General features: G+C 44.9%; 1 protein-coding gene across 1 annotated transcript in view; it reads right to left on the bottom strand.

Moving 5' to 3' along the window:
• The window catches only part of IDO2 (indoleamine 2,3-dioxygenase 2), a 73,913-nt gene extending 63,657 nt beyond the window's left edge, over window positions 1–10,256 (bottom strand). Inside the window, exon 1 of the mRNA XM_040346074.1 lies at window positions 10,127–10,256. Within this exon, the coding sequence (XP_040202008.1) occupies window positions 10,127–10,195 (69 nt within the window). The 5' untranslated portion in view covers window positions 10,196–10,256. The remainder of the gene's footprint in view (window positions 1–10,126) is intronic.
• Window positions 10,257–13,703: the final 3,447 nt, after the last annotated feature.

Below are 13,703 nucleotides of genomic sequence, written 5' to 3'. Positions count from 1 at the left end.
CTACAGGCACAAATTTGGTAGTCATAATGTCAGTACATCAAAATTTCCTCTTATTGGAATATTAAGAACTCGGGGACCAAGGTGATTAGTATCTAAATTACATACATATTTAATGCAGGCCAAGATACGGGATGCTCCACTACAGATTAAAAGGAAGTTGCAAATGGTGTTTACATCTATGACAGATGAGATATGGAGGAATGCGTGTAAATCACATTTGGGAGTATCACCTGCAAGTAATAATAGATTGATACAGCTGTATATAATACATAAATCCTACTTCACACCACTTAAATTAAACTTAATGGGACGAACGGCATCCGCGGACTGTGTGAGGTGTTATCAACCACGGGCTGATTTCATGCATTTAATGTGGTCTTGCCTGGGTATTAGTAGATACTGGAGACAGGTCTTGGATATATTATCAAAAGTACCGGGGGACCGCATTCCATTCACTCCAGACATTTTTCTGGTCGAGAACCAGATGTGGATTGGATATACCAAGACCTGCCTACAGGAAACCCTATTCATGGCACGTAAGCAAATTGTGCTTAAGTGGATGCAACAAATACCCCCCTCAAGGGATCAATGGCTTAAAGCGGTAAACCAAATACTTCCATGCAGTGCCATCTTAAGAGCATTATAGGCCCTCGGGCAATACAGTGCACTGGGGCTCTGTCTACACAATCACGCACGAGAAAAAAAATGCAAATTATCAATAAGGCTATATTTTTTGGTACTTCCAACAAAATCAATGTTTAAACAATAAATACATTCATTCATCATCAGTGATCAAGACCAGTAGTGGCAGTAGATTTATACATTAGTGACCATGACCAGTAAAATCATTCATCAGTAACCAATAAAATCATTCATGAGTGACCGTGCCCAGTAAAATCATTCATCAGTGACCGTAACCAGTAAAATCATTTATCAGTGACCAGTAAATGACTTAATCTGTGACCGTGACCAGTAAATTCATTCATCAGTGACCGTGACCGGTAAGTTCATTCATCAGTGACCAGTAAATTAATTAATCTGTGACCGTGACCAGTAAATTCATTCATCAGTGACCGTGACCGGTAAATTCATTCATCAGTGACCAGTAAATTAATTAATCTGTGACCGTGACCAGTAAATTCATTCATCAGCGACCGTGACCAGTACATTCATTCATCTATGACCAGTGCAGGACATTTACCGTCCCCCCCGCCGTGCTGCATATTAAAAAAAATCACAGACAGTCACAGTTAATAATCTTTAGACTGCAGTCAGATGTCTGCATTCCGTATGGCATCAGCTTAATTTAGCTTAGTGCTTTCTTACTTGCGATAGATACTACACACTGACTGTGCTGCTGTCTGAACTTGTAATGAAGTTGTTGGTTCCTCCTCGGCGGCACTGGCTCCTCTTGGTTGCAACAGGCATCTCTCTACGCTCCTCCCATGATAATCCCCTCCCACCTCCAGCTGCGAGTGATGTCACGCCACCAGGACGGGTCTGTAAACTTAGGGGGAGGGAAGTCTTGGCAACAATGATGTCTATTGGCTGGCACCGGCTGGGTGCAGGAGCATGATCGTAAAAATGTGACCTTCACACAGACAGAGTGATTCAGAGAGACGAGTGAGTGACTGTGACAACCGACCCACTAAACCATCGGCCCACCGGGAAACTCCCAGTAGTCCCGATGACCAGTCCGTCCCTGTGCGGGAGGCGGCCGCGGCTGAATGATGCTTGGCTGGGGTCGCTGGGCAGGTGGGCCCCCAGGCAAGTGGGGCCCCTGGGCAACTTCCCAGCGTGCTCATGCAAAAAGACAGCCCTGCTTCTGTATGAGAAATTAATGTATGAGCATAGAGGAACACCTCAGAAATACTACAGATTTTGAGATGGATGGTTGAACTCACCATTAACCAAAGGCCCAATTTTTCTGCCCCTGTTTAACAGGGCAATGTAATTAAATTTTTTGATATAATATTTCACAGCAGGGCCCATTCCTGTGCCCAATTAGAGTAACTGTGAGGGGTTACAGTGTTCTGGCACCACCAACACCTAAGGCCCAATTTTTCAGCAGAGTATAAAGGGCAGGTCGTATAGTATATATGCTGCTGTTCAGAGTATATAGTGCCTGGGGGACCCCCACGCCATTTAAGTTTAATGCAGGGTTCCCCTTAATATCGATACCAGACCTGAAGGACCTGGTATGGATTTTGGGGGGGTCATCCACACCATTTTTTTTGTATTTTAGGTGCGGGGTTCCCTTAATATTCATATCTGACCTAAAGGGCCTGGTAATGGAATGGGGGGGGGGGACGCCATTTTGTTAAAAAAAATTTTATCTATATTGCCAGGATCCGACAATACATTACAGCTGCGAGACGTTTTAAATGACATTTTTTCCTTTAGAAATTTTATTTTGCTGTGGTACTGTTATAAACATGAGAAAGATGCGCTTCTTTACAGGCAGACTAAAGGGACCCCCAGGCACGATATTTAAAGGAATATTTCATTTTTATTGTTTCACTTTAAGCATTGATACATGTCCCCTGGGGCAGGACCTGGGTCTCCAAACACTTTTTATGGCAATTACTTGCATATAAGCCTTTATAATGAGCAATTTAGATTTATCTTGTTCGCGTCCTATAGACTTTACTGGGGTTCGCACACATTTTTTGCCTGTTCGCATGTTCTGCTGCGAACCGAACCGGAGTGGGTGTTCAGCTAATCCCTAGTAGTCAGGTGCATTTTTTAATGCAGCATGAATGCAGTACAATTGCATATGCAAAAAAATAAAAAATGAATGAGCCTAGTATCAATGTCAATTTAGTTTTTGGCTGGGCTGTAGCTCAGACTGAATGTATAGTTTTGTACCTGTTTTTTCCATAAGCTTAAGTTGGTTTGTGATTTCTCATTGTTGCCAGTAGATGTGACTGGTCATAGTATGAGATTATGCAAACGATTATACAAACGACCATGATATGAATATTTATATTTTCCTCAGCCAATCCAGTAGGAGATTTGGGTCATGGTGCATGCTGGGGGAAGATATAAATATTTGGGACAGGCCATGCGCTCACTCTCTTTCCCTGTACTGAGGCCTAGGGAGGTGCTGCTGGATGAAGCTCTGCTGTTAGGCCCAATAGCCTGTGGGGGCCTAATGTGTGCTGTACAAAAGGAGATGGCCCCTTGCTGGATAGAGCCAGGAAGAAGGCTGGCCTCTCAGAAAGGCATGATGACACACTTGGAGGACACACTAAAATGTGGGAACATGCTTATAGTGTTTCTGCATCAGCTAAAGGTTCTGACACTGAGAAGCTGGACATTGATCTGGATCTAGAGAGTAGGGATGAGCCGAACACCCCCCCGTTCGGTTCGCACCAGAACCTTCGAACGGACAGAACGTTCGCGCGAACATTTAGAACCCCATTGTGGTCAATGGGACTCGAATTCAAAAGTGCTCATTTTAAAGCCTAATATGCAAGTTATTGTCAGAAAACAGGTTTGGGGACCCGGGTCTTGCCCCAGGGAACGTGTATCAATGGAAAAAAACGTTTTAAAAACGGTTGTTTTTTCTGGAGCAGCGATTTTAATGATGCTTAAAGTGAAAAAAAAAATGAAAAATTCCTTTAAATATCGTACCTGCTGGGTGTCTATAGTATGCCTGTGAAGTGGCACGTGTTTAGAACTGTCCCTGCACAAAATGAGATTACTATAAGAAAAAAGTAATTTAAGACTGCTTGTGGCTTTAATGTAATGTTTGGTCCCTGCAATATGGATGAAAATCACTGAGAAAAATAGCATGGGTTTCCCCGCCCCCCTCCCCCCAGGTTATTACAAGCCCCTTTGGCCCTATATACTTTGAACAGCAGTATACAGGCGGTGCAAACAAGACAGGGACTGTAGGTTTGTTGTTAAGTAGAATCTGTTTGTAATTTTAAACTGGTACTTCTTTGAAGTGTAGCTTCAGCCATAAAGTCTTTTTTTAAGCTTTTCTGAAAACATAGAGAAGGGTTATCGCCCCTGCAATATTTGTTTTACTGTCTGTGTGCATCTGTTCAGAAGATTGCACCTCACTTTCTGTCCCAATGACAAATGATTTTTTGAAAATTCTTTTTTTTTTTTGTGAAACAAGGATTGGTGATAAAGCATCAGTGGACAGGAGACACCTCTTACAGAAGAGAATTTCCCTTCCTAGGGGTAGATTTCCTCTCACTTCCTGTTGTGTCCTTCTGTTTGCAAGTAGGAGTCGTTTGTAAGATGGATGTTTGAAAGTAGGGGCCTGCCATATATACTTTGCATAAACTTGGGCCCTAGGTGTTGGTGTTGCCACAACACTGTAAGCCCTCACAGTTAGTCTTGGTGGGCGCTGGAACGCCCTGCTGTGAAATATTATATCAAGAATTGTAATTACATGCCCCTGTTGAACAGGGGCAGAAAAATTGGGCCTTAGGCACTGGTACTGGTGCCACAACACTGCAACCCCTCACAGATACTCTAGTTGGAGCGCAGCAATGAGCCCGCTGCAAAGTATTTCATCAAAAAATTTAATTTTACGCCCCTGTTGAACAGGGGCATAAAAATTGGGCCTTAGGCACTGGTGCTGGTGCCACAACTCTGCAACCCCTCACAGATACTCTAGTTGGAGCGCAGCAATGAGCCCGCTGCAAAGTATTGCATCAAAAATTGTAATTACACGCCCCTGTTAAACAGGGGCAGAAAAATTGGGCCTTAGGCAATGGTGCTGGTGCCACAACACGGCAACCCCTCACAGATACTCTAGTTGGAGTGCAGCAATGAGCCCGCTGCAAAGTATTGCATCAAAATTTGTAATTACACGCTCCTGTTAAACAGGGGCAGAAAAATTGGGCCTTAGGCACTGGTGTTGGTGCCACAACACTGCAACCCCTCACAGATACTCTAGTTGGAGCGCAGCAATGAGCCCGCTGCAAAATATTGCTTTAAAAATTGTAATTACACCCCCCTGTTAAACAGGGGCAGAAAAATTGGGCCTTAGGCACTGGTGCCACAACACTGCAACCCCTCACAGATACTCTAGTTGGAGAGCAGGAATGAGCCCGCTGGAAAGCATTGCATCAAAAATTGTAATTACACACCCCTGTTTAACAGGGGCAGAAAAATTGGGCCTTAGGCACTGGTGCCACAACACTGCAACCCCTCACAGATACTCTAGTTGGAGTGCAGGAATGAGCCCGCTGTAAAGCATTGCATCAAAAATTGTAATTACACGCCCCTGTTAAACAGGGGCAGAAAAATTGGGCCTTAGCCACTGGTGGCGGTGCCCAGAACCAATATTGTTCTTACTAGCTATCAGCAAGATCATTGAGGAGGAAAAGGATATTCACTCAGCATAACAGGATAGTCACTCAGTATCAGCATAGGCAGTCTTGAAGGGATCTGACATTTCAAAAAAAAATATTCAGTTCTATCAGCATCAGGTGCTTGGTAGCTGGTAGTGATCCAAGCCTGATTCATTTTTATGAAGGTCAGTCGATCGACCGAGTTGGTGGAGAGGCGCACCCTGTGATCGGTTACAAAGCCTCCAGCAGCACTGAATGTGTGTTCTGAAAGAACGTTGGATGCAGGACAAGCCAGTAGCTCAATTGCGTACTGTGCAAGCTCTGGCCAGTGATCCATCCTCAAGACCCAGTAAGCCAGAGGATTTTCAGTGGGAAAGGTGTTCAAGCCTGATCTTGCCCCTAGGTATTCCCGCACCATGTAAAAGAGTCGCTGGCGATGGTTGCTGGAACCGGTCATACCATGGGGCTGCAGACTAAAGAATTGTCTGAACGCATCGGTCAGACGGCCCAGTCTCTGGGAACGCATTGCACAGACCTTTCTGCAAGGCCTCCCGAAGATGTTTCATCTTCTGCTCCCTCTGCGCCGGCAAGATAAGGTCTGCAACCTTATTCTTGTAACGTGGATCAAGGAGAGTTGCCAGCCAGTAATGATCCCTCTCCTTGATAGCACGAATACGAGGATCCTTCCGCAGGCTTTGCAGGATCAGGGAGGCCATGCAGCGTAGGTTTGCTGAGGCATTCGGTGCGGAGTCCACGCAGCGTGTGCTCCAACATGTGAATAAGATGATGCATGCACTGTCACTGCTCACCATCCTCGTGGCCTCCTCAAATGGTGACAGGACAGTGCGTGCATCCCTGATCAAGGCCCACTGGCGTGGGGAAAAAAAACAAGCTCCCCTGACCCAGTTCTGCTGCCATATTGGCACAGATACTCATTGATGGCCCTCTGCTGCGTGTGCAGCCACTGCAGCATGGCCAACGTAGAGTTCCACCTGGTGGGCATGTCACAGATTAGGCGGTTCTTGGGCAGGTTGTATTCCCTTTGGAGGACTGCCAGCCGAGCACTGGCATTATATGACTGTCAGAAATGCACACAGACTTTTCTGTACCTGCCCAAGAACCGCTGCACCACCACACCAAGTAGCTTTAGGTGCAAACTACAGAGGACACGTGCAGTACACACCAAGTAGCTTTAGGTGCAAACTACAGAGGACACGTGCAGTACACACCAAGTAGCTTTAGGTGCAAACTACAGAGGACACGGCCAGTACACACCAAGTAGCTTTAGGTGCAAACTACAGAGGACACGGCCAGTACACACCAAGTAGCTTTAGGTGCAAACTACAGAGGACACAAGCAGTACACACCAAGTAGCTTTAGGTGAAAACTACAGAGGACACAGGCAATACACCACGTGAGAAGTCTGCAGCTAGCACAATCAACTGCCTGCCAGTAAATTAGGAATAGCTGATCTAGCTAAACTATACAGTGTATAAATATATGTACAACACCTGGGATGCATATATATCCTCTACACACATTGGCCCGGATTCACATACATTGGCGCATATTTATGCGGGCGTAGCGTATCTAATATACGCTACACCGACGCAGCGCACAGATGCAAGCACTGGATTCACAAAGCACTCGCCCCCAAATCTACGCTGGGTTTCCTCGGCGTAAGCCAGCGTAGGTGGAAGTGGGCGTGAGCCATGCTAATGAGGCGTGACCCCATGTAAAGGATGGACTGAGCGTCATAAAGATACGAATAACGTATGGCGCATGTGCAGAATCACGTCGGAACTACTCCCTAAGATACACCGGATCACTGCCTACGACGTGAACGTAACCTACGCCCAGCCCTATTCACGTACTACGTAAACAACGTAAAATACAACGGCTCTGTTCCCTGGTCCATACCTTTGCATGAGTTGCGCCTCCTATATGTGGAATAACTTTACGCCGGACGTACGCCTTACGCAAACTGCGTATATTATGCGCCGGGCGCAAGTAAGTTTGTGAATCGGCGTATCTCCCTCATTTGCATATGTGCATAGAAAATCAATGGGAGCGCCCCTTGCGGCCAGCGTAAATATGCGCCCACGATACACCGGTGTAGGAAAGTTACGTCGGTCGTATGCAGCCTATTTTCAGGCGTATCTCAGATTGTGGGCACGGCGCATAGATACGACGGCGCATAGATAGACTTACGCGGTGTATCTCGAGATACGTCGGCGTAAGTGCTTTGTGAATCCGGGCCTGTAACTTTAACTGACTAGCCTGCCTGCTCTATCTACCTAGAAGAAATTACACTGTCTCTCTCTCTCTCTGTCTGTCTTTAACCACCGCCGCAACACACTACACAAGGCCAACCTGCAGGCGGCCTTTTATAGTGTGGGGCGTGTACATAAACCCCCTGAGCCATAATTGGCCAAAGCCACCCTGGCTTTGGCCAATTATGGCTCTCGGTTTTTTGCGCGCTGTGATTGGCCAAGCATGCAGGTCATAGTGCATGCTTGGCCAATCATCAGCCAGCAATGCACTGCGATGCCACAGTGAATTATGGGCCGTGACGCGCCACTCGAATTTGGCGCGAACGGCCCGTAGCGTTCGTATTTAGACGAACGGTCAAACATACGATGTTCGAGTCGAACATGGGTTTGACTCGAACACGAAGCTCATCCCTACTAGAGAGTCTGTAAGTGATCTGCTACGATATCTGGGACCCCTAACCCTCACCTCCTTAACCGTTCTGCAATAAAAATTTAAGAAGACAAAAGTGACTGCCACCCAATATCCTTTCTTGGTCCTCTTTTTTAACCCATGGACTCAGCCCTGGGGTGAAATGCTAGCCCATCTTTGCCTCTAGAGGTGAAATCCTGCCTTTGAGGTGTCAGAGGGGCTCTACACTAGTTTATCCAATTGCAATGCGTTCATGTGCATCTAAAAAATTTACAGCATCTACATTTTTGTACAATGGAACGTACCGCAAACGCACTTCAAATGTGTGCAAATGGGTGTAAATACAACTTGTATTTGCATGTTGATGCACAATAAACAACAATTTACATGCATTGGCAGTGCATTTTTCCTAAGTGTTTTTAGGGACTTGTCTGCTTGTATTATCTTTGAGGTCCCTTCCTTCTTTTTTACTTTGGGCTTTGATGTGTGCTGCATTGTGTGTACACGTGTTTTTTATCCCTTTATGCATGTTTACACACGTTTGTGTTGTGAAAAACTGCAGCATTTGCAAGGAAAAAATGTCATTTAAAATTGCTAGCGGCTGTAATGTATTACAGATGCTGGCAATATACATAAAAAAATCATTAAAAAAATGGCGCAGGCTGTCGTCAACCACCCCCCCCCCCCCCGAAGGGCCTGGTATGGATATTAAGGGTAACTCCACGGCAATGTAAAAAAAAAATGATGCGGGGTTCCCCCCCCAAAACCCGTAGCTGACCCTTATCCGAGCATGCAACCTGGCAGGCCGCAGGAAAGGGGGGGGACAAGAGAGCGCCCCCCCTGATATGTACCAAGCCACATGCCCTCAACATGTGGAGGGTGCTTTGGGGTCCTCCCCAAAGCACCTTGTCACCATGTTGATGGGGACAAGGGCCTCATCCCCACAACCCTGGCCATTGGTTGTGGGGGTCTGCGGGTGAGGGGCTTATTGGAATCTGGAAGCCCCTCTTTAACAAAGGGTACCCCCAGATCCCGGCCCTCTCCCTTGTTTTTACTTTTTTACACGTTTTTGGTTAATAATGGGTAGGAGTACAATGTACCCCGTTTCCATTTACATAAGGGGGGGTGGGATCTGGGGGGCCCCCTTGTTCCAGATTCTAATACGCCCACTGCCCGCAGACCCCCACAACCGCCGGGCAAGAGGGTTGTGGGGATAAGGCCCTTGTCCCCATCAACATGGTGACAAGGTGCTTCCCTTCCCATTTTTTTTTTTTACCACAGATATGTAGCAGTATACATTTTGGCCTAAATAATGAAGAAAAATTACTAATTAGTTAAATTTTATAACAGAAACAAAGAAAATTCATTTTTTTACCAAATTTTTGGTCTTTTTTCATTTATATATTATTCATTATATATTATTCATATATAAACCCAGTGGTGATTAAATACCACCAAAAGAAAGCTCTATTTATGTGAAAGTAAAATAAGGACAAAAAACATCATATGGGTACAATGTTGCCATTCAAAATGTGAGAGCACTGAAAGCTGAAATTGACCTGGTTAGGAATAAGTGCCTAGTGGGCTAGTGGTTAAATAGAAAGTAAACCCTACACAAAAAAAAAAACCTGCAAGACAAAGGCATAATGAGCTAGTATGCATAGCATAGCATACTAGCTCATCAAGTATTACTTACCTCAGATCGAAGCCCCCGCAGTGGTCCACGTCTCCCCCTCCTGCCGCCGACATCTCTCCCGGCGCTTACTTCCGGGTATCGCGGCTTCAGCGATGTGATTGGCCGGAGCCGCAATGACGTCACTCCCACCTATGCGTGCGGGAGCCGCCAGTAGCGGGCGCAGTGACTGGAGCATCGGCACATAGGTGTCATTGCTTCAGTTTTCCCCAGTGCGCATGTAACGATAACATCGGCACATGCAAGGGGCAGGGGATATCTCCTAAACCTGCACGGTTTACCTGTAGCATGAAGTTGTTTTATAGGGTTTACAAGCACTTTAAGCAAGGTGGAATTCAGCAGGAGATCAGCCGATAGATCTGCTGATCACAATGAACTCTGCCCCATGTGAAAAGGACCTTAGTTATGTTTTAAGCTTAAAATACGTTTTTCTCACCAGAGGGTCCTGTAGGATGAATCCATGTTCCTCAGACACATAGCAATCTGCAAGATTTTGCTTTTCCATTCGTCTCCTTAGTCCTGGGCACGTCTTCTCACCTTAATTGCAAAATACCTTATGACCACCCACCCCCACCCCCTGTCCCTTTATATGAGGCAGAGGTGCTGATGACACTAAAGGGTCAGAGTCTGAAATCAGTGGTGTGCCTGAGGCCAGGACACAATGGGGATGTACTGAGTCAACATTCAGGAAAGAAATTACAAGGACACAGAGGCTAAGAAAAAAATAGAAAAACAATACAATACCTGTCATTTTACTTTAAAGAACTGTTTACAGCAGCTATAAAAAGTGTTTGACCCCTTGGACATTTTCATGCTTTGTTGTAGAACATTTAAAAGAGAAGTGTGTTTTTTTATTTAATTATCTGTTAACTCATGTCTACTTAGGTGAATGCCGCATTGATTCCGATGCGGCATCTGCCCCCCACCATCTCTAAGGGTTAAAACTGAGCCATCAAACACAGCTGATCGCTTAGTTCTCCACGTCGCTGTGAGCAGAGAGCTGGTAACTGTCAGTCACCGGTGTCTGCTCTGCCCCCCCCCCCCCCCCACGCTCACTGGAGTGCTGGGCTGTGGCGGGGGCATGAGCGGCCTGCTCAGGCTCTTAGTGGATTGCTGAGAGGCTGAGCCAGGTGTCGGTCAAAGCTCTTGGGTATATGCCGACCACATGATTGTTATGTTTTGATTCTCCATATAACAGGCGTGTCTTTGCCTACATTTTTTCTGCTAACAGATGTCCCTCTTTCCCATCTTAGAAAGTTGGGAGGTAATTTGATTTTCTTTTCTTTTTTACACTGATCAACAGAAATATACTCTTTAGTGCCCATTCGGGGGTTCTTTACACCAGATGTAGTCAGGTGTAAACAAAAAAATGAATTAATGAGCTTAGTATCAATGTCAAATTAGTTTTTGGCTGGGCTGTAGCTCAGACTGAATGTACAGTTTTGTACCTGTTTTTTTCCATAAGCTTAAGTTGGTTTGTGATTTTTTCATTGTTGCCAGTAGATGTGACTGGTCATAGTATGAGTGTTCACAAACTATGGTATGAATATTTATATTTTCCTCAGCCAATCAAGTAGGAGGTTTGGGTCACTGGTGCATGCTGGGGGGAGATATAAATATCTGGGACAGGCCATGTGCTCACTCTCTTTCGCTGGACTGAGGAGTAGGGATGGAGCTGTGCTGTTTAGCCCAATGGCCTGTTTGGGGGCCAAATGTGTGCTGAAGTGGTCCTGAAGCTGTCCTGCCTGATCTAAAGAATGCTGTACCAAGGAGGAGGCCCCTTGCTGGATAGAGCCAGGAAGAAGACTGGCCTCTCAGAAAGGCATGGTGACACACTAAAATGTGGGAACATGCTTACAGTGTTTCTGGATCAGCCTAAAGGTTCTGACACTGAAGCTGGACATTGATCTGGATCTAGAGCGTCTGTAAGTGATCTGCTATGTTATCTGGGACCCCTAACCTCCTTAACCATTATACAATAAAACTTGAGCCCTGAAAATGGCACCGTCCTAATCAATGCGATGCCGCACAAATTTCAAAAAGTAGTTTCTGCACTACTTTTTGCGATTTCGGGCTGCGATTTACATTGACATCTGTACAAAAACCTGCACAGGCATCTATGAAAATCGCGGCCGAAATCGAGACTGACAAGCAGGAGTGAAATCGTGTGAGTTCAGATGAACTTGCATGGCTTCATTCCCGCAGCCCAGTGTGAAGAAAAAAGTAATTAGCCATTGACTCTAAAGGTGAAATGCTAGCCCATCTTTGCCTCTAGATGTGCAGACCTGCCTTTGGGGTGTCAGAGGGGCGCTCCACTAATTTACACCATCGCAGTGCGTTTGTGTGCATCTAAAAAATGTACAGCATTTTGCATTTTTCTACAATGAAACGTAGCGCAAACGCACTTTAAATGTGTGCAAATGGGTGTAAATACAACTTGTATTTGCATGTTGATGCATGTTAAACACAAATTTACATGCATTTGCAGTGCATTTTTAGGGACTTGTCTGTCTGCATTATCTTTGAGGTCCCTTCCTTCCTCAGCGTTATTAGGATATGGGAAGAAAGCGTGCACTGCACATGTAGCTTTTGAATCGGGAAGCATGCTCACTACTGGATGTAAGTCAGGACATAGAAATATAAACATTGGGAGCATTTCAACTGGGCTTCATGGTGAGAGAAAAGGCCTACAGGTGTGGCATTTGCATTTGGCAATATATTTACAAAACTACTTTGAATTCGGCACAACTTGAAGTCGTACTAACATGAATGGTTATCATTGGAAATCGTGGGGGAACGACTTGTTATGCGACTTTCTAGTCTTAAGTTGCAGGACAAGTTGTACAAGTGTGAAAGGGGCCTAAGGCTACTCAGCTATCTACAACTGCTTTCTCTGTTAACTAATTATGTACCAAAATAGCCCTGGCTGCAGTTTACACGTATGGGATCTCTCATAGATGATATTAGTCTTTGGTTCACACTGTGCAGGCTGGTTGTGGGTGCAGGAATCACATCTGTTCTCACAACCGCCTGCAGCCAAATTGTGCTCTGCTCTTATGAGATGTGTGGGGGTGCCATTACCTCCCGCCAAGTTTTTTCTCTATCTTATCTTCTTAACATTTGTTAGTCATATCCATAGCTCCCAACTCTCCCTGATTTGAGAGACTGTCCCTCATTCGGAAAAATGTCCCTCTTTCCCCCTCATTCGTCCCTCATTTTGGTCTGATCTATATAGATGTATATAAAATGCACTTTTTATCTTTCAAAAAGTGTTTCCCAGTACTAAACATTTTATTTAAATTCTAAATGGCTGCATTTGTAAATTCCAAAAGCCAATATAAAGGAATATTAGTGGTAAAAAAAAGCACTTGTTGGTTTAACCAATCTTTTTTTTTTTTTTTTTACAATTCCCCTTTAAGGGGACGTGGCAAGGGGAGTGTCCTATGCCTACATACTTTTGCTAATAGGTGTCCCTCATTCCCATCTCAGAAAGTTGGGAGGTATGGTCATATCCCCAAAACTTCTAAGAAATACCTTTTTTTTTTTATCTCATTGGCGAAATCTGAGAAATTATGTATATATATGTCATACAATCATTCCATAAACACATACCACATACACTGCATTTTAGGAAAATATGCTTATAAAATAGTTTACTATTTGCCCAATCCCCGGATTTCATTTAAAAAAAATCTGGGCACCTTACTACAGGGGCCCCTTGTCTGCATAAACCTGTAGCAAGATGCAGGTTTTCCTCCATCCAGTAGGTGTCACTGTGCCAATATACAGATGAAGTGGAGTCTTTAGAGGGAAAATGTTCCTCCGGTAACTTTGTAAGTTTCTCGCAGGTAGCATCTGTCTGATTGGACACTGCAATTTCTGGTGACCTCTGGCAGCCATTTTTGGTGTGGGACCCTATAAATTACCAACTGCTCTATTGCTATTGCCTCTATGTCAGTGCCTAGAAACTGTCCTTACTCATCACTGCTAATCTAAATACAGTATATAGGATA

The sequence above is a fragment of the Rana temporaria genome, chromosome 3 (genome assembly GCF_905171775.1).
Source record: "Rana temporaria chromosome 3, aRanTem1.1, whole genome shotgun sequence".
NCBI lineage: Eukaryota > Metazoa > Chordata > Amphibia > Anura > Ranidae > Rana > Rana temporaria.
Note: the sequence above shows the minus strand (reverse complement) of the source record. Positions and strands in the feature narration are given on the sequence as shown.